Source organism: Crocuta crocuta, unplaced genomic scaffold (genome assembly GCF_008692635.1).
Source record: "Crocuta crocuta isolate KB4526 unplaced genomic scaffold, BGI_CrCroc_1.0 scaffold382, whole genome shotgun sequence".
Taxonomy (NCBI): Eukaryota; Metazoa; Chordata; class Mammalia; order Carnivora; family Hyaenidae; genus Crocuta; species Crocuta crocuta.
In genome coordinates this window covers 1,678,084-1,699,999 of record NW_027531873.1, presented here as the reverse complement: position 1 = coordinate 1,699,999, position 21,916 = coordinate 1,678,084, and the positions used below count along the sequence as shown (strand labels likewise).

At 41.0% G+C, this 21,916-nt stretch overlaps 1 protein-coding gene across 3 annotated transcripts in view; it reads left to right on the top strand.

Annotated features, from left to right (window-relative positions):
* Positions 1-3,867: 3,867 nt before the first annotated feature.
* TCP11L1 (t-complex 11 like 1) overlaps positions 3,868-21,916 on the top strand; it is a 31,338-nt gene continuing 13,289 nt past the window's right edge. The window contains exons 1-5 of one of the 3 annotated variants that reach the window (XM_077772803.1): positions 3,868-4,215; positions 6,968-7,154; positions 17,709-17,841; positions 19,315-19,435; positions 20,810-21,030. In XM_077772803.1, the coding sequence (XP_077628929.1) occupies positions 6,992-7,154; positions 17,709-17,841; positions 19,315-19,435; positions 20,810-21,030 (638 nt within the window). In that variant the 5' untranslated portion in view covers positions 3,868-4,215; positions 6,968-6,991. Of the gene's footprint in view, positions 4,216-4,241; positions 4,498-6,967; positions 7,155-17,708; positions 17,842-19,314; positions 19,436-20,809; positions 21,031-21,916 lie in introns of those variants that run through there. The other 2 variants (XM_077772804.1, XM_077772805.1) reach the window with 2 other exon arrangements.

Genomic DNA, 21,916 nt, shown 5'->3' with positions numbered 1-21,916 from the left:
GGGGACGGTCAGAAAGAGAGGGAGTCACAGACTGAAACAGGCTCCAGGCTCTGAGCTGGCAGTCAGCACAGAGCCCGACGCGGGGCTCGAGCCCACGAACCGCGAGATCATGACCTAAGCGAAAGTCGGACGCTTAACCGACTAAGCCACCCAGGCGCCCCTAGGTATAGAGATTACTTTTAAAAAAATCTTAAAAAATAGAGGCAGGAAAGATTTAAATGATGAGCCAATATGCTGGCATGTCAATCTTTTATTTTTTAACATATAACTGATACTAGGCTTTAAATGGGAGAAGGTTGAGGAGTCCTCTATAATGTACCTGTGATCCCTAACTTTGTGAGGTTTTTTGGGTTTTTGTTTTGTTTTCATAGGCAAGAAGGGAAGGTAGCTCTCTTTACAACGTAGTGAAAAAGATAAGCTAGTTTGTAATTTAAATGTGAAGTTTTCAGAAACTACTGAAAGTGCAGTGAGACCATGTGGGGGTCGTTCTTGCCTAGCTGCACACTGGAATCACCTGGAAAGCTTAGCAGTTCTTCCCCGGCATCACTCCTGGAGTTTCAGATGATAGTTTTAGAAATGTCCCCCCCGCCCCCAGGAGATCTAAGGTGTAGTCAGGGTTGAGAACCACTACTAGAGACTCTACATTAGTACAGAGCAAAACCGTGTGTACTATCTGACTTGCAACCTTTGCACATAATCGAATGATTATTTGGCAAACAAAGCTAATATCTCTCCTTCAGGGGAAGGCAGAACTCCCTATAGTCATAGTCCTAGAAGCTGCAGCATTCTAATAGGATGTTAATTTCATTGAAAATCTAGCAAAACCACAATTTACCTTAAAACTGCAATTTACCTTCATAAGAATAAAGTTTTAAGAAAAATTGGTCATGTTTACTGCATGCATGGTCAAAGTTTTAAGCTGCGGGTTCTCTGCTATCCTGAATGCTGTGGGCAGCCCTCCTGTACCACTAGAACTGTTTGCTGTGTGCCCTCATTCATTCACCCAGGATAACCTCTTGGGAACCCATCCCCACTTACACACTTGACTCCTATAAGCTTTGCCACTACCCTAGCTGGGTAGACCAGGGCTAAGCACTGATCAATGACAGCCTACCTGAAGGCAAATGAGTTTGCATAAAAATCAGCTTGGCTAGTGAAATTCTCTATAGGAAAATTCAAATTAGGAGGGCATAACAATTAAGAAAGTAAGAGAATTAGTCTGTTTTATGAAGAGAAGAGTACAGGAGGCTGCAGCAAGGAGCAGAGAGATGATGACAGTAATCCTTTGTGTATAGGAGAGTTGATTAGAATAGAAATAGAATAGAATAGAATAGAATAGAATAGAATAGAATAGAATAGAATAGAATAGAATAGAATAGAATAGAACTGACCAAGCTGCCAGCTTTCTCCTTCCAAACCCTAAGTAGCTTTGCAGTGAATTCCCTTTATTTTGAGGTGGAGTTTCCAGTCCTTGCAGCCCAAAAAATCACAGAAGGTGTCTATGTATAGTTTTTAATATTTAAAGGAAACAACTTAAAATATATCAGAAGATTACAAGTAAGCCACTGTAAGTCAACTCCATGGTTTTGATAGTGTAACATCCCCTCCGCAAGTGAAGGTTGTTTATATTAATCCTTCAAAGAAGGTAGTGGACTGTCACCAGGGGTGTGGACATCGGGAGTGGATCTCTCTACGGAGATGGTTCTTGCCTGGCTACACATTCAAGTCACCTGGAAAGCTTAATAGTTCTTCCTTGGCATCACCCCCAGAATTTCAGACAATAGTTTTAGAACCCTCCCCACCCCCAGATTTTAGGACGTAGGGCTGAGAACCACTAATCTGGAGACTAGGGGCGCCTGGGTGGCTTAGTCGGTTAAGTGTCTGACTTTCGCTTAGGTCATGATCTCGCGGTTCGTGGGTTCGGGCCCCGCGTCGGGCTCTGTGCTGACTGCCAGCTCAGAGCCTGGAGCCTGTTTCAGTCTGTGACTCCCTCTCTCTCTGACCCTCCCCTGCTCACGCTGTCTCTCTCTCTCTCTCTCCCCTAGAAATAAATAAAACATTTTAAAAAAAAATCTGGAGACTAATATTAATCTGGACTCAGAAGTGAGAACTGAATGTTTTCTTGGTGAATCTTTGTTCCAGTTAGTTGAGTATCTTAAGGGTTTTGGTTTTCTCCTCCTAAAGTGAATCCTCATCTGAGGACTTGTGTGTGTGTGTGTGTGTGTGTGTGTGTGTGTGTGTATTTAAGAAAAACTACCTAATGTGCTAATTTGTGAATGCTTTCAGGGTGTTGTATTGCACTCAGCCTTCAACACTTTAGGAATAACTGCCCAGGTGTGATCTATTTAGAAGTGTTGTTTGAAAGTACTAACTTCACTTCATCTTGCTTTCTTCTGGTTATTTAAATTTAACGAGTTTTATGGGCTACAGGTAGGAGATTTGATTATTACCCTCATTTGGTTTAAGACATACATGACTTATGCTCAGTCTTAAAGTATCTTTACAAATGAAGAGTTAATCACATAGCTTTAATTTTTTAAGACTAGGCCCAAAAACTATTTTTTAAATTATTATTTTTAAGTGAGAGCGCAGGGGAGGGGCAGAGAGGAGGGAGAATCCCAAACTGACAGCACAGAGCCTCATGCTGCGCTTGACCTCACCAACTATGAGATCATGACCTGAGCCAGATCAAGAGGCAGATGCTTGACTGAGCCACCCAAGGACCCTGGCCCCAAAACGACTTCTATTCACATAAGTTGCCACAAAGTGAGAAAAGCATGGTTTTCTTGGAGCAGTCACTAGTCCAACGCCAAGGTAAGCATGGCCCCCACTACCTGTGACTGAGGGAGATGAGGCTCTAAAACAAGCTTGTCTTACCATGATTTTTTAAAAAAATAATTTATTATCAAGTGAGCTCACATACAGTGTAGTCTTGGCTTCAGGAGTAGATTTTCATGATTCATCACTTACATACAACACCAAGTGCTCATCCCAAAGAGTGTTCTCAATGCCCATCACCCATCAATCTCCCCCACCCCCATCAACCCTCAGGTTTCTCTGTAGTTAAGAGTCTCTTATGGTTTGCTTCCCTCTCTGTAACTTATTTTCCCTTCCCTTCCCCTATGGTCTTGTTAAATTTCTCAAATTCCACATTTGAGTGAAAACATATTTATCTTTCTCTGACAGACTTATTTCACTTCGCATAATACCCTCCAGTTCCATGCATGTTGTTGCAAATGGCAAGATATCATTCTTTTTCGTTGCCGAGTAGTATTCCATTGTATCTATATATGTATACATAGATATAGATACCACATTTTCTTGATCATTTCAAGCATGATACTTTTTCCTTTCTAGAACACAGTTTATAAAATGCTCCAAGTGCTTACTGTCATTTCTATACTTACACCAAGCAGAACCTTCATGGAAACTATTTGTCCTCTGCCTGGCGTCTTTTCAGGGCTGAAGTCTCGCTCTTCCTATCGACAATGTCTGGTATACACTTAGATAAAAGAGATGACCCCAAAACCAAAATGAGTCTGTGTCATTAAACTGAGGCTTGGCTATCTAGGTGGTGGGCATGGCTTTTTTTTTTTTTAACAGCCAAAATTAGAGGAGGATAATAAATTATGCGCAACTAGAAAACATGGCGGTAATGTTTATTTGAAAACCCGGGTGGGGAAGGCTTTGAATGCGGTTGTGAATAAGAGGCCTACCGTTTTCTTTCACTTGACAGACTCCGAGCCAACTCTACCACGAGTCCCTCTCCCGCCTCACACNGCCCTGCGTGGGTCGGGCACCTCCCGGCCCCGAGCCACAGCCCACGGCGCCCCCTCCGCAGACACGGCGCCCACCTCTCGCATCTTCCTACGGAAACATGGCGACTCCCAGATTGAACCACCACCCACTAAGCACCCCGGGCCCGGACAGGGCCGCACCTCCCGCCTTTCCGTACGGAAACATGGCGCCGCCCTACGTGGGGCGGGCGCCTCCCGGCTAAAAGGCTGCCTCCCCTTTCCCGACGCTTGAGGAGCGGCCGCGCTGGCCGCTACCCACCGGAGCCGGGTAGGGAGGACGGCCCGCAGCGCGGCGAGGGATGCGGCCTCGGAAGGGCAGAGGCTGAAGCGTCCGGTGCTCGCCGTTCATCCCTCCGCGCCTCCTCCCGTCTCATTCCCGGTCCCAGCGGCAGGAGGGAGCACGCCGACTCCGCGGCAGGTGAGGAAAGCGGACGCGGACGCTGGCAGCCCTGAGGGCCCCGCACGGGAGGCGCGAGGTGGAAACCAGAGGCATCTCTTCGCCTCCTCCGGGCAGGTCGGGTCCCGGTGCTGTCGGGTGGAGACGACGGAGAGGCAGGGACGGCGGCGGGTTGCGGCGTAGGACGGCCTTTGTCCCACCCCTCGAGGCCGTGCTCAGAGCGCACCCCGCTTCCAGCGCTTGCCGCCGGCCCGCCACTCCCTCGGCGGCCCGAACAGTTGTTTACAACGGAATCTGGGCGCTGTGAGTGACACTGGGTGCGAGAGGAAGCGGTTCCCGGCCTCGGTGGACAGAGCCCCTTTACTTGGGGGAAAGACCCTTTCTGCTGGGGAGTCTCTTGTGGCGTCTTGGGCCCGGCGTAGCTCGGGTAGAAGGTCTTTAGGGCAAGTGCCAGGATCCCCCTACCCTCGGTTCCCTTTTGAGGCGTAGCAGGAGTTAGTGATTGTTGAATGAATGAGCACGCTGTAAGCAATAAATGGTTCCTTGCTGCATCCTGTAGCCCTGTAAATATAGCTACCATTTGTGGAAAGCTTGTAGTGTGCCAGCTGCTTTTATGCGCCTTCTGTCGTCTAATCTTCCCCCAAATCGAAGTAGGTAGCTGCATTTTACAGATGAGGAAACTGAAGTTCCACAGCTCGTAAAGAGCCAAAATTGGAACCCCGGTATGTCCGAGGCCAACGCCCATCCTTCCCACACACGCTGACATCACAGAGATGACACAGCTATCAACAAATGCTCAGTGGGTATCAGTTTGGAAGATATACTTCTGCGGTGGAGCATATGTGGGAAATATGGTTGGTCTTGGGCATTAAGGAGTTAAAAATCTAGGTGAAGCGTTTTCTTGTTTTTTTTTTTTTTTAAGTAAAAGTAGCAGTTTTACAGTCTTACCCCAACCCATCACTTGCCACTTGTTCTTCTGTTTATTTTCGTGCGCCTTTATATGTGCCCTTTGAGTGAAATATCGTCCCCCCCCCCCTCCACCTCCTCTCCCACTCCAGACATTTTTTTATTGGGTGAAATCCTGCTCTTTTAGGATTGACAGCTCAAATGTCACCTTTTCCGGGAAGGTTATCCCAACTCCTTACAGGCAGAATTAGTTTTTCCCTCTGCTGTGTTCCCTTAGTGGTTTCATCATGTCATCAAGGCTTAAGTTTCACTCTGTTCCTTGGAAGCATGTCTCCCCCTCCAGACCTATTTAAATAGGTATATTTTGAATTGGATCTAAGGCAGTGGTGCATGGCAGATGCGCAGTAACTAGCCCCAGGAGAGTTCAGAGAAAGGTGCAAACACTGTGGGGAAGTGTCCTAAGAGGAGTAGGACTTCCACGGACCCTTAAAAGGATGGGGTTAGTTTACTGAGCCGAGTGTTAGAGACCCAGAAAGCGTGCCTTCCTCCTCACGCTGCAGCATGAGTTACTTCATCCTTTCTGAGCTCATTCTCAGCATGTGAAGAGGATAAAATTAGAAGTTGTGTTTGTTTGTCCTTTCTCGGAGAATATGCTGGCAGTGTTATCTTTTGGATCTTGGAGCATTTCCAGAGCCTGATGGGATTTAGGACGGACGAGATGGGTGTCTGGAGTGGGATGTTGGAGGGTAAGGGACGATGATATTAAAGAACCCTTCATATTAATAATGCAGGCCTGGAAATGTCAATTCCAGTAACTTCATTCTATTTAATGGAGGGATCTGAAATTTTAGATAATTATATCAAGTGATTTTTCTCTGTCTAATGGGCAAAAGAGAGTCTGCCAGACCTTTTGGAACCTGTCAACATTTCTTTTGATCTCTGGATTACCCTCCAGGTGTATAATAAAGTCTAATTAGCGTTTATGAAATGTTTTGGATTCTCCAAGTGCTGATGGTACAAATGCTAATTATTTGCAGTATTCTTGTGAATGCAGAAACATTATGTCTGTCTTTTCCCTTAATTAGGAACACCTTAGGAAGAGAGAACTCTAGGAAAAAAACTTGGGGAGAAAAAACTTGACAAAAATGTTTACAGTAAAAAGGGGCTACTATTCCAAAGCTAAATTGGCCCAAACTGACATGTTAATTATTATTCCTGTTGTAACCGGCAACTAAAAAAATTAAAACCTCACCCAACTCCATACATTGTGGTGGTTTGCAACTTCCTACTTACCATCATTTCCTGCTGACAAAAAGTTAATAAAAATGTTTGCCCCACACATTCTTCTTAAATGCTTCATAAGAATCTACCTTCTATGTGTCATCCCCAGGTATCTTATCCACATAACAGGATCAGAGAACCATCTCCACGACCCAGGATATTCAACTGGAAGCCCAAGTTAAAAGCATGATTTCCAAAGTCTTTTCCTATTAGCTCTCAGGAAAGAAAGTAAAGAATCGAAGAATTGAGTCACTCTGATCAAAATAGAAGCAGGCAGTTTTTAGTGCTATCTTCTGGCAGTGTAAGATCCTGGTTTTCTTTGGACTTAGTGGGACAAAAAATATTCAAACTTGTCACTCTATCTGAGGTACAAGTCAATAAATTTGATAAATTACAGGTGTCATTTTACAGGTATCTGTTTAATCATTGAGGTAGAATATGATGGCTCGGTAAGATCTTTGCAAGCCCACTCATTATTACACATGAGAAACGGAAACCCAAAGAGAATAATGATTTGCCCAGAGTCACACTGCCAGGTAGTGACAGAGCTAGAACATCTTGGTTCACTTTTTTTTTTCTTTCCTAGGAAAGCGAATAAACTTAATTGAGAATGTCTGAAAACCCTGACAAGCCCAATATAAATGAAGCAGGAAAATCAAAATCAAATGATTCTGAACAAGGCCTTGAAGATGCTGTGGAAGGTTCTGATGAAGCTTTACAGAAAAAAGTAAAGTTGGGTTCTCCCAGCACCCAAAGAATGCAAAGACCTCACTGTAAGCAAATTTAACTGGTTAGAAGCAATATTATCATTGTTTTTCAGATGATATTTTCATTAGGCTTCCTTCCACTTGTGACCCTGAGCTGGGTTCTAATAATATGAGAATGTTGCCAGTAATTAGTATTTAAGAAAACAACAGTTTCTTAACTGACAGCCTAGTCACTTGTGGGTTTTCAATTGCTTGAGAAATTAAAGTTTAGAATGATGTCTAGAATATTTCCGTCTTCCTCCAGTCTCTGTGACCTTCCACTTCCTCTGAATTGCTCTGAGAACTAGGAGGGTGGAGTGCAAATTGTAGCTTTAATTAAAAAAGCATTTGAAAAGTCTGAGGCAGGTTCCAGCCAGGACTGTGCTCGTGCAGGCTAAAAAAGAAGGTTTTGAATGTGAGTGAGGTCACCACACCCTAACTTCACTGCCTGGGGGCTTAGTTCCCACGTTAAGGGGATTCAGTTTGCCGATTGTGTGGTGAAGTCATTTCAGATCCCTGACTAGGAGCGGGCCTCACTGATGAAAGGGTGGCAATTTCCACAAGTATTCCCAGCAGTTGCCCCAACTCATGTCTTTTATTAAGAATACTTAAGCTTTTTGAAGTGGGTCCAAAAAAGAGAGTTTTAAGAGGGAGTGTCATAGTCTAAGAATGTCAGTGCTGATGTTATCTCTTTATAAAGTTTAGGTGATGGGTAGTTCTGCATATTTGAAAGAAGTATGAACATTTTTTGGGTTTAAGGTGTGTTTCTTTTAAAATGTTCAAAGCCCTTCTCAGGTAATTTGTTAGTCCACATAATATTGTTTTCATTTTTCTTTTATTTATTTATTTTTTAATTAAGTAAGCTTAATTACTTAACGTGGGGCTTGAACTCCTGACTTGGAGAACAAGAGTTACATGCTCTACTGACTGAGCCAGCCAGGCACCCCTCAACACAGTATTCTTTTAGCAAACATTAGTAGGCCCGTTTTACTGAGGTTTAGTATCACATAGATTTTGATGGGTATATTGCTAGGTTCATCCCAGCACCCAAAGTGTACAAAGACCTCACTATAAGCAAATACGACCTTTGGTCCTGTTGGTCTTCAATATGTACATTTAGAAAGCTTCTGTTTTCCCGTTTTTATTTTTTTACTTTTTATTTATTTGTTTTTAAGATTTTATTTTTAAGTAATCTCTACACCCAGCATGGGGCTCGAACTCACAATTCTGAGATCAAGAGTTGCATGCTCTACTGACTGAGCCAGCCAGGCATCTGTGTATTTTTATTTATTTATTTTTAAAGTTGGCTCCGGGCCCAATGTGGAACTTGAACTCACAACCCTGAGATCAAGAGTCACACACTCTACCGACTGAGCGAGCTAGGCTTCCCTGTTTTCACATTTTTTTAATGTTTTTTTTTTAATGCTTTTATTTCTAAGAGAGAGAGACAGCATGAGCAGGGGAGGGTCAGAGAGAGAGAGAGGGAGTCACAGACTCTGAAACAGGCTCCAGGCTCTGAACTGGCAGTCAGCATAGAGCCCGACGCGGGGCTCGAACCCACGAACCGCGAGATCATGACCTAAGTGGAAGTCGGACGCTTAACCGACTAAGCCATCCAGGTGCCCCTCTCATTTTTAAAATGAGGAAAATACACTTATCTCTTAGATGGTTGTAAAGATTAAATGAATTCATGTAAAGCACGTAGACCAATGCTTGGCACCTAATAAATGCTCAGTAAATATTGTTAATACTACTAGCATGTCATCTGTTGCATTTAAAGATACCAGGACTGATTGCTATAATATGGATGTATACGGCCAACATGATGATGGTTTTATCACCTACAGTTTCCGATAAAGGAGGATCTTTGGTTTAGATCTTTAGTCATTCTTTAATTGATGGCTTTCCCTTTGGCATCCTGTCAGTCTAATGGCATGACTCCAAATTAATATCAAGCCAACACTAGACTACATTCATTATCTTCGACTGTATGTAGTTATGTCCTTAAGGCCAGAGTACTTACCCTGACTAGGAGCGGGGTAACTTGATCCCCATGATCAAGTGTTACGGGATCCAGGAACAGCCAGAAAACTATCAACATTTGTGTGCATCTGCATTTTTCTAGAAGAAGGTTATGCAAGATTTCATTAAATTCTCATAGAAGCCCATACAGGGTATAAAATCAGTGCCCTAAAATATTCCTCTGGCTTCCTTGCTCTTTCTCCTTATTATAATACGTAGGCACAGGGCTGTGGTAAAGCTCAGGCCCCACAGTCTGGGGACCACATCAAGAGGCATCACTTTAGTAACTCTAAAATCACTTCTGGAGGGGCGCCTGGGTGGCTCAGTCAGTTAAGTGGCTGATTTCAGCTCAGGTCATGATCTCGCGGTTCGTGAGTTTGAACCCCGCATCGGGCTCTGTGCTGACCGCTAGCTCAGAGCCTAGAGCCTGCTTTGGATTCTGTGTCTCCCTCTCTCCTCGCCCCTCCCCTGCTCACAATCTGTCTCTGTCTCTCAAAAATAAATAAATAAATGTTAAAAAAATTTTTTTAAAAAGATCACTCTGGAATTCCACAAATTAAAATGTAAATAGCAAAAAGACCACCTTTAGTCTTGTAAGTTATGATAGAGTAATATTTTAAGGGTAGAATTGCTATTGGTCTCTATGATGTTGTAATTAATAATAAAATATATTTGGTCTTTGTCCAGTTTCTGGCAAAGAGCTCCTGCCTTTGTTATGTTAATGAGGTGACTTTTGGAAAGCACTTAGCTAACCTAATGAAGGGGGCTGGTTGCCAGGGGACTCAGCCCTGTGATTAAAGGGTTGGAACTTGCAGTCCCATCCTTCAGCGTGGGGAGAGGGAAGTTGGAGGTTGAATCAGTTGCCCCTGGCCAGTGATTTAGTCAGTCATGCCTCTATAATGAAGCCTCCATAAAAGCCCAAAAGGACATTGTTCAGAGAGCTTCCGGGTTGGTGAATACACCGGTGGGTGGTGCTGGGAGAGTGGGAGTGCCCTGAGAGTGAGGAAGCTCTGCACCCTTTCCCCATACTTTGCCCTTACTCATCTCTTCATCTGGCTGCTCCTTCCTGAGTTCTATCTTTTTATACTAGACCAGTAATCTGGTAAGTAAAATGTTTCTCTGAGTTCTGTGAGCCACTCTAGCAAATCAAACCCAAGGAGGGAGTCGTTGGAACCTCTGGTCTGTGGCACCCGTGACCGCCTGGACTTGCAGCTAGGGCAGTTTTGTAGAACTGAGCCCTTCACCTGGGGGATCTGGCAGTATTCCCAGGTAGATAGTGTCAAAACTCAATTGGATTGTAGGACACCCAGCTGGTGTCTGACAACTGGTAGTGTGGGGGAAAACACCTCACCCCCAACCCCCACCGCACACATTGGGTGCAGAATCTTTAGTAAGTGATACAGAATATTGAAAAAGGAAAAGTGGCTGCCTTGTAGGAACTGGTCCGAGGTGGTGCTTTGATTCTAAAAGATAATCTGTTCTGTAAACGTAGAGATCCTAAGAGTAAGAGTAAGGATCAGTCAGTTGCAACTTAATGTCTCCTTTGAGATTTTTCTACTACCATATACTACTCTGCTCACAAAGCCCCTTCTGTTCTGGTGTTTAATCACCTTTTGACCAGTAAAAGATGCTGTATTTAGATGAAAAACCTCACATTGTTATCCCAGTTAATATTTGCCACTTAGCATTTTGGTTTATTAAATCAGGTCTTTGTGAGTTTAATTAGTAGATCCCAGTCATCCTTAGATAAATGGATGGCAGTAAGTTCTTAAATTTTTTAAGTCTATTTAAGTACTCTCCACACCCAGTGTGGGGCTTGAACTCAACAACCTTGAGCCAGCCAGCTGCCCCTAAGTTCTTCGATTTTTAAAAAATGTTTATTTTTGAGAGAGAGAGAGAGAGCGAGCAGGGGAGGGGCAGAAAGAGAGGGAGACACAGATTGGGAAGCAGGCTCCAAGCTGTGAGCTGTCAGCACAGAGCCTGACGTGGGGCTCAAACTCACAAGCGGTAAGATCATGACCTGAGCTGAAGTCAGATGTTTAACCAACTAAGCCACCCAGGTGCCCCTAGGTTCTTATATTTTTAAAGCTCATGACTAGACTTTGAGTTATAGTGTCTCTGTGTGTTCAGTCAGTCAATATTTATTGAATGCGGGGCCCCCGGGGGGCTCACTCGGCTCTTGATTTCAGCTCAGGTCATGATCCCAGGGTGGTGAGATCAAATCCTGCATCAGACTCTGTGCTGGGTAGCACTGGGCATGGAACCTGCTTAAGATTCTCTTTCTCTGCCTGCCCCTATGCCCTTCTCCCACTTGCACACGTGCACACGCACGCGTGCTCTCTCTCTTAACAACAATATTTTTTTCTATTGAATGCATATTATGTATCAGGGATCCAGCAGTGAGTCAGGCCTGCAAGGTCTCATGAAGCTTGCAGTGTAGTGAGGAAGAGAGAATAAGAAGCAGTTTCCATAGTGCAGTAAGTTCTGTGGCTAAACTTTACCCTTGCTTCACTGTGCTCCTTCTATAGTAGTTTTGGGTGACATTTGCCATCTGCCTTCCATAAATGTCCAACCACTTGTCTGACTAGAAACATATCTTTAGAGTGTATGGACTTCTCAGATTATAGAACAACTCAGTAAGGAAAGGTAGAGAGTATGACCATTCTAAAATAGGTTTTCATTTTATTTTGAGTCTGTTCAAACTTCCCAAAAGGCATGTTTAACTTTGTTTGTTTTTCAGTTTCTCTAACAGGGTATCAGTGCACAAATGCTATAATGGAATCAGCAGCAGTTTAGCTTTATATCACATAGTAAAAAATTCCAGGGTAAAATAGACCTTACCATTTTTTTTTTTTATGGCTCTTATTACAACTCTTCACAGATTCTCTTCACAAGTTGAAGTGAAACCATGTTGTCCACTGAATTGCGTCTTTGAGTTCTCATGAAATTGGTAAATTTGAAAATTCTCAAAACAAAACAAAAAACTTCCACCCACAACCATGTAGTTGGTATTCAGTGAACAGTTCCTGCATATGTAGACCTGTAACCTAGCCCTATGTTATCTAGAATTGTAGCTTTTATCTTTTTTGATCACGTACCCTTCATTAATAAGTGTAAGTAATAAGATTTTTAAGTAGTCTCTAACTTGGACAGCTTAAACTTTCTTCTTCCTGGTGTCTCACGTTCTCAGCACTTGGTACAAGCCGTTTTGTCCCAAGTGCGCCCAAAATCCTGAGAACACACGTATAATTTGGAAGAGTCTAATCTTTCATAGGACATTTCTTCAGTCTTACTATCTTCTTTTTGTGTATTAGGAAATAATGGCCTAATACATGGAAGATTTAAATTACTTGTTTAAGGTCACATTCAAGAGTCGAGAGGGAGCTGAAATTCTTCCTGACTTCCTCTGTCCGTTGTGTTTTATGACTAGGTAGCATGCAAACACCGTGTATTTATCATTACCCAAATGCCCCAAATTGTTGAACAATGATAAATTTACTGTGAAAACTTGGTGTTTCTATTATTTTCATAAATTTAAGATGATTAGACATTGAAGGTTTTTGCAAAACCAGGGTTAAAACCAAACTTGGAAGCCCTGGTGACAGACTTTTTTTTTTAACATTTGTTTTTGAGAAAAAGACGGAGATAGCTAGTGGGGGAGGGACAGAGAGGGGGTACAGAGGATCCAAACAGGGCTCTGGGCTGACAGCAGTGAGACCAATGCAGGGCTCAAACTCATGAACAATGAGATCACCTGAGCTGAAGTCAGATGTTCAACCGATTGAGCCACTCAGGCAGTCCTTCTGAATCTCTTTTTAAGAGATAAGAACTTGGCATGCCTGGCTGTCTCAGTTGGTATAGTGCATTACTCATGATTTCAGGGTTGTGAGCTTGAACCCCAGGTTGGATATAACAATTACTTTTTTTTAACTTTTTTTTTAATGTTTTATTTATTTCTAGGAGAGAGAGAGAGACAGCGTGAGCAGGGGAGGGTCAGAGAGAGAGGGAGTCACAGACTCTGAAACAGGCTCCAGGCTCTGAGCTGGCAGTCAGCACAGAGCCCGACGTGGGGCTCGAACCCACGAACCGCGAGATCATGACCTAAGCGAAAGTCGGACGCTTAACTGACTAAGCCACCCAGGCGCCCCAACAATTACTTTTTAAAAAAATCTTAAAAGGGAGAAGAACTTGATGCAGTTTAATAACTCCTGATGCTTGATGTTGATATACCACAGTGAAAGTTTCATTTTCTGATACATGGTAGCAGAAAATATTAACTTGAATAAATTTAATAGTATATATATAGCAAATTCCTGCTAAATACCTTTGAATTATTTTTAAGTTTGTTTATTTAAAAAAATTTGTTTCCATGTTTTTTATTTTTGAGATAGAGGACATGATCAGAGGAGGGGCAGAGAAGGAAAGAGAGAAATTCCCAAGCAGGCTGTACACTATCTGTGTAGAGCCTAATGCAGGGCTCAAACTCACAAACTGTGAGATTATGACTGAGCTGAACTGAAGCTTAACTGTCTGAGCCACTCAGGCAACCCTGAATTTTTTTAAGCTTAATTATTTTTTGAGAGAGAGCACAAGCAGAGGAGGAGCAAAGAAGGGGAGAGAGAGAATCCCAAGTAGGCTCCGTACCACCAGTGTAGAGTTCATTGCAGGGCTTGAACTCATGAACTGTGTGGTCATGACCTGATCAGAAACCAGGAGTCCAGTGGTCAACTGAGTGAGCCCCCAAGAGCCCTGCCTTTGAATTTTTAATCACCTTTATTGAGGTAGAATTTATATATAATAATATTTCATTTTAAGTGTGTAATTTGAGTTTTAATGAATGCATTTACAGTTGTGTTGCTACTACCATAATCCTGTCCCTTGACAGTGAATTTTTCCCACTATCTTCTGGCCTTTGGCAACCAGTTACTTTCTATCACTGTAATTTTGTCCTTTTTCTGATTTCAAATAAATGGAATCATACTGTATAGAGTCTTTTTTCTGACTCTTTAACTTGGGATAATGCTTTTAAGATTTATCTGTGTTTTTTCATGTGTCAGTAGTTTATTCCTTTGTTATTGCTGGGTAGTATTTCATTGTATGGTTATACTATCTGTTCATTCTGCAGTTGATTGACATTTGGATTAGTTCTAGGTTTTGACTGTTAGGAAGAATGCTGCTATTGAGTACGGTCTTCACAGGGCCATAGGTTTTCAGTTTTCTTGTGTAAAGACCTAAGAGTGGGATTGTTAGGTCATGTGGTAAGTGTATATTTTACTCTATAAGAAACCAAGAGATTGTTTTCCAAAGTGACTGTACCATTTTTTATTTCCACTATTTATGAGAGTTCCAGGTGCTCTGTCTCTATGTCAACACTTGGTATGATCAGTCTCTTTCATTTTGGCCATTCTAGTACGTATGTAGTGGTATCTCAGTGTTCTTTTTTTAAATGTTTATTTTTGAGAGAGACAGAGTGTGAGCAGGGGAGGAGCAAAGAGAGAGGGAGACACAGAATCTGGAGCAGGCTCTAGGCTCTGAGCTGGTTCTCACAGAGTCCAATGCAGGACTCAAGAACTGTGAGATCATGACCTGAGCTGTCAGACACTTAACTGACTGCATCACCCAGGGACCCCTTAATGTGGTATTAATTTGCATTTCCTAGATTATAAAAGGAAAAACCTACAACTTTTCCACCTGTGTGGGGCAAAACCCAGTCCTTCTTCCTGTGTTTTTCTCCCGGGTGTCTCTTTTAGTACTCACATAGAGTATATCACTTTTGGCCATAAAATGTGTGGGTTCATTTTCCCCCACCAAGCAATTTTCTGTGACACTAGCTGGGTATCCTATAATTCAACTAAATTCTGACACTATTTATCCAGAGATAACATCAGATCTCACAGGTGAAGGGCTTAGTCCCACAAGAATAGCCCCCCATCCCTCCTCTTTGGTCACTACTCACAAATCTAGGTTGTCACCTATGTTTCTGACCAACCAGCTATAGAGTGGAGATTCCAGCATCCCTTCCATGGATTCTATTAATTTGCTAGAGTGGCTCACAGAACTCAGGGAAACACTTATGTATACCAGTTTATTAAAAGATAAATATAGGTGAACAGCTAGATGAAGCAATATATAGGGTGAGGTCTGGGAGGGTCCTGAGCGTGGGAGCTTCTGACCTTACGGAGTTGGGGTACATCACCCTCCTGGTATGGATGTGTTGGACAACATGGAAGCTCTCTGAACCCTCTACTTTTGGGACTTTATGGAGGCTTCCTCATGTAGATATGATCAATTATTAACTCTATTTTCAGCCCTATGTACCCTCTCTGGAGGATAGGGCTGGAAATTCCAACCTTCTTATCATGGCTTGGTCTTTCTAGTGACCAGCCCCCATCCAGCAGCTATCCAGGAGCTCAGAGTCACCTCAGTAGAACAAAATATGCTGCTAGTGCTTATCACTTAGGAATTAACAAAGGTTTTAGGAGCCCAGTGTTAGGGAGGGGGTCAAAACCCAAATATTAAAACAAGAGATGCAACTGGTGTTATCGCTTAGGAAATTACAAAGGTTATAGGAGTTTTGTGCCAGGAACCAGGGGCAGAGACCAATATATATATTTTCTGTTCTCTCCGCTGATGACTAATGATATTGAGCATCGTTCTTGGCCTACTGGCCACTTGTATATCTGTCTATTTGGGAGAAATGTCCAGATTTTTTTGTCTACTTTTTACTAGTTGTCTATTATTATGAGTTCTTTCTATATTCTGGATATAAGTCCTTTATCAGATATGTGTTTTGCATATATTTTCCCCTATCTGGCATGCCTTTTCATATTCTTAAAAGGAGTCTTACACAGAACAAAAGTTTTAAATTTTGGTAAAGCACAATTTATCAGTTTTCTTCTCTTTTATATGTTGTTTTTTATATCTTACTCTAAGAAATTTTGCCTAACTTAAGGTAAAGATTTCACTATGCTTTCTCCTAGAAATTTTATAATTTTAGCTCTTGTATTTAGGTCTGTGGTCCATTTTGAGTTTGTTTTTACTTATCATGTGCAGTAAGGGTTGAGGGTCATTCTCCTATATACAGATAACTAATTGTTCCAGCACCATTTAATGACACTGATCTTGCTTATTGACCACATGTACATGTATGTGTGTATGTGTATATCAGTCTGTTTCTGGGTCCTCTGTTCACTTGCTTTGTGTATCTGTCTTCATGCCAGATATACCCTGTCTCACTTGTAGCAGTTTTATAGTAAGTTTCAAAATTAGTGTAAATCCTACAACTTTATTCTTTTTTCAAAACAGTTTCCACTTATCTAGGTCCTGTGCATTTCCATGTAAATTTGAGAATCAGTTTGGCATTTGTTTTAAAGTTTATTTTGAGAGAGACAGCAAGATGAGAGAGAGAATCCCAAGCAGGCTCCACACTGTTAGCGCAGGGCCTGATGTGGGGCTTGAACTCATGAACTGTAAGATCATAACCTGAACTGAAATCGAGAGTTGGATGTTTAACCGACTGAGCCATCCAGGTGCCCCTCAGTTTGGCATTTACAATAAAAAAAGCCTGCTGGGATTTTGACTGGGATTGCATTTTATCAATAGATCAATTTGGCAGAAATTGACAACTTAATAATACTGAGAATTTCTATCTGGGCTTTGATTTTTGTATATTCATTATATTTTACCAATATCCATGAAGCAAATTTATTTATTTATGTATTTAGTGTTTTTATTAATATTCTTTGGAAATCCAGAGAAAGATTTTTGTTGAGTATTCCCAACTTCCCCTTATATGACTGGATAAAGATTTTTACCAAACGATAGGGTTCCTTTTTTTTTTGGTGAGCAAAAGAAAAAAGTAAAGAGGAAGGAAACTAATTTTTTTACTAGTAACCTAAGATCTTCATAATTGTTAAACCCTGTGCAAACTAGTGACATTATTTATCTCATTTTAAGCCCAGATTTTATCACCATCACAGAAAATTAATATAGTCCTCTTCCAGGTCAGTGCTTTTCAAATTACGGTTATAAAACATTCTTAGTATCCTATACAGGATAGTGGTTTTAGCATTCTTTGAATAGCACTGGTACCCTACATTACTTGATGAAATTTTAATTTGGGAAGATTCATTCTTGGCACAGTATTAGTGGTGGAGCAAAATATAAACTGCTGATGGGAGCAATGAAGAAATCCTAAATCTGGTGTCTCCTTTTTTAAATTTAGGGTAGACAGAAACCAAAGGGATCAGCGTATTGGGAAATACGATAGTCTGTGACTTTAAAAGTTTGTCTCAGTTTAATTTAATCATTTCCACTGACCAGTCTTAAGTAAAAAGTCCAAACATTTTTAGAATTGGAAGTGGTCTCTGGCTTTTAAGACTCTAGGTTAAAAGAAAAATGAAATAGGTAAGATTCTGTTGTTTGAAATTGACAGAATACTTTCGTAAATGGAGAGGCATAGCTGAAGTTATTAGCTGGTACCAGAACCACTGCCTTCTCCTTACTTTAATAGAAATTTTAACTAGAGCAGCAAATCTCTTACACTGGGTTTTGTTACAGCTAGTCCTCCTCGATTTGTGACAGTAGAAGAACTTCTAGAGACAGCGAAAGGAGTTGCTAACATGGCTCTAGCCCATGAAATTGTAGTAAATGGAGACTTTCGGATTAAACCAGTTGAATTACCAGAAGACAGGTAAGGCGGTTACTGAGTTACCTTGTTTAGTGGAACTCTGCCATTTCCCAGTTCTGGAAAGGTCTTCTCCACTTGATGTCAGTATATTCAAATATGTTTTTCCTTTTGTATGTTGTTGCTAAAAGAAATGTCTATACTCAGAATTACTAGTGTTTGAAAGTTGATCTCAGGACTACTGCTCCTAAATGAAAGGTCTCAGAAATCTCCTGTGGAAGTCTTTCATGTCAGCTTCTCCCTACTGCATAGGACCTAGCTGTCCTATCTTGTGTTTTCATTGTATTGTTTCATTCATTTCTTGTAACTATCATATTGTACTGTAGTTGTTGGTTTACTAGTGCTCTTCACCAGATTGCAAACTCTACGAAGACAAGGACTATGCATTATTCTCTATATCCCTAGCACCTGGCACATATCATATCAAATCTAAAACTGTTGATTGTAAGGTGTGCCTTTTAAAATGTATTGTCATAAGAAAAATTTTTGCCCATTATAATTGTAAAAGTGCTGTCATATGGGCACCTAAGTAGCTCAGTTGGTTGAGCGTCCGACTCTTGATTTTTGGCCCAGGTCATGATCTGTTGGTCGTGAGATCAAGCCCTCCATCGGGCTCTGCACTGACAGTGGGGAGCCTACTTGGGATTCTCTCTCTCTCTCTCTCTCTCTCTCTCAAAATAAATAAACTTTTAAAAAAGTGCCGTGATAAACATTGGGTTTCTGTTAACCAAGGAGGAAGAATGGCTGCTGGGTTGCCAAAGCTATACTGTCACCCACATGAGTTGTCTAAATAAGACTTTACAGGCATTTCTTATATGTTCTGCAGAGAGTACTTTTTCACATTAATAATGAAGAATTACCTGTTTGCTCTTACAATATAAAAACTGCTTTTTTTAAGATTTTATTTTTAAGTAATCTGTGTATCTAACATGGGGCTCGAACTCCCAACCCTGAGATCATGCTCTACCAACTGAGCTAGCCAGGTGCTCTTAAAGACTGATTTTAATGAGATGTTATATGTTAGTTGTTACAGTTTGGTACAATTGTTTCATATATCATATAGGAATAGGATATTTTCTAGAAATAACTAAAGTCCTTCAGCCTATATACATGCTGAGTTGTTATCTTAAACTACTTAATCATAAATACCTTAAGAAACTTGCTGGTATCAGGGAAAATTAAGAAAACTCTGAACTTATAGTATGCTTTTTTTCATATGACCCCTTATATGCTATTAATTGGTCTAATGTCATCTGTGAAATTAGTTGAAAGTTATTCTGTCCAATGAGGTACTTACTGAAATAAATCACTAAACTAAAGGTAACATATGTGATTGGTGTAAGTGTATCTGGGAAATCTTTCCTTCATCCAAATTATTTTTCAAATTTCTCACCCCAAACCCATAGAATTTATGCTCTCAAAAGTGATTTGAGCCTCAAATATTTTGATTTTTCTTTTTCTTTTTTCATTTGTTTCCAGCTTGGAGAAGAGAGTAAAGGATATTGTACATAAAGCTTTTTGGGACTGCTTGACTGTCCAGCTAAGCGAAGACCCCCCAACATATGACCATGCCATCAAGCTTGTCGGAGAAATCAAAGAGGTGAGATGGAGGGAAAATTGTGGTGCTTTTCTGGTGTATTAAGAGTATTCAGCCTGTCTGTGTTATTTACTGTGCGTTAAAGCCAGAAGACTTTAAAGAAATCGAAGGATTGAGAAGTTAACATACCTGCTGAATTATGGATCAAGACTTTTTTTGGCTTAATGCCCTTTTAAAAATTTCAAACAAGCTATGATAACCCAGAGGCTTTACTTTTGTAAGTGAAGGTGTACACACACACACACACACACACATTTTTATATTTATTTATTTTTTGAGAGTTAGAGTGAGACAGAGCATGAGCAGGGAGGTTCAGAGACAGAAGGAGACACAGAATCTGAAGCAGGCTCTAGGCTCTGAGCTGTCAGCACAGAGCCCGATGCGGGGCTCGAACCCACTACCTTCTATAGATTCATGGGATCATGACCTGAGCCGAAGTCAGACGCTTAACTGACTGAACCACTCAGGTGCCCCAAGTTTATATTTTTAAAAGCAATTATTTAAAGAAAACAAAAGTTATTTGACCAAATACAGGTGATTTATAAAAATTTTAATAGGCTTGGATATGTTCAATTTATAATGGCCAAAAAGTGACTCAGTATGTGGGATAGAGAAAGTATTAAGTGGAAGTTAAGACTCTTTTTGCAAATACCTTTAGCAGTAGTTAAGAGAAAAAATGTATCCGTGGAAACTGGGATCTGTATTTGGCTCTGAGGCTCACATTAATTACTGTGTTTTTTTTCCTCACTTTTAACAGCTTGTTCATCTTTTATCCTATTGATTGCTACCTAGACCTTAAACAGAAGCTTAAACAGCTAGTCTAAATGATTTGCAAACAGGGGTACCTGGCTGGCCTACTCCATAGAACGTGTAACTCTTTTGATCTCAGAGTTGTGAGTTTGAGCCCTTTGCTGGGCTTAGAGCTTGCTTACTTACTTAACTTACTTAAATAAATAAAAAATGAGGGGCACCTGGGTGGCCTAGTCGGTTAAGTGTCAGACTTCTCAGGTCATGATCACATGGTTTATGGGTTCAAGCCCCACATCTGGCTCTGTACTGACAGCTCAGAGCCTGAAGCCTGCTTCAGATTCTGTGTCTCCCTCTCTCTGCCACCCCCCTCCTTATGCACTTGCTTTCTCTCTCTCTCTCTCTCAAAAATGAATAAACATTTAAATAAATAAATAAATGATTTGAAAACATGTTTTTCTATAGATTCACTAAATAAGAGGTTAAAATGTTTTAAGTAGCAATTGTATTATAGTATTACAGTAACTAATGATAAGCCCTTATTTGGGTAATCGTAAATTCCACTGTGTATAACAGAAAATGATGTCTGACTAAGAAACGTTGATTAAACTTGGCTGTGCTCTCTTCTAGACTCTCTTATCTTTCTTGCTGCCTGGTCACAGTAGACTGAGAAACCAGATAATGGAAGTCTTGGATCTGGATCTGATCAAGCAAGAAGCAGAGAATGGGGCCTTAGACATTTCCAAGCTGGCAGAATTCATTATTGGCATGATGGGGACAGTGTGTGCACCTGCTAGAGATGAGGAAGTTAAGAAACTAAAGGACATTAAGGAAATAGTGCCCCTTTTCAGGTATGGGGATTGTGTTAATCACCTTCAGTGCACTTAAGATAGAGAGGCTGCTTTCAGATTTAGACTTCGAGTGTACATACTCATGAATTTTTAAAAAGCAAACATTTTTTAAAATATAGAAAAGTAGAAAGAAGGAAAAAAAATCACCTACAGTTTTACCACCCAAAGGCAAAATCACTGTTAATCATGTTGATAGTTAAAAAAAATTTTTTTTTTACTTTGAGAGAGACAGAGAGAGCTTCAGCAGGGGAGGGGAAGAGAGAGAATTTCAAGCAGACTCCACGCTGTCACCATGGAGCCCAGCACAGGGCTCGATTCCATGAACTGTGAGATTATGACCTGAGCCGAAACAAAGAGTTGGGTATTTAACCAACTGACCCGCCCAGGCACCCCCAACTTATATTACTTTTTAAAACTCTCCATAAGCATTTTCAATGGCTGCAAAATCTTCATTTGCATAGATATAGTTAACTATTACTATGTTAAGATAGACAATTAGATTACCTATAATTATTTACTATTTAGTCTTGCCATGAACATCCTTGTGTACAAAACTTTTTTCTGTACTTTAGGTTATTTCCTAACTATAAGTTCTTAAAGTGGGATTACTGTATCAGAGGATAGGAACAGTTTTAAGACTCTCCTTGCATATTACCACATTGCTTTCCAAAAGTTTCTTTCATTTTCAACTTCCTTTATATCATTATATCAGTATTTGGTACATATAAAAATGCTGTGCGTCGTGAAGTTACCTCAGGGTTCAGAAAGCATTGAAAAGACTCCCTAAGAAGGGGTGCCTGACTGGCTCAGTGGGTAGAGCATGTGACTTAATCTCGGGATCCTGAGGAAATTACTTAAAAATAAAATCTTAAAAAAAAAAAAAAAA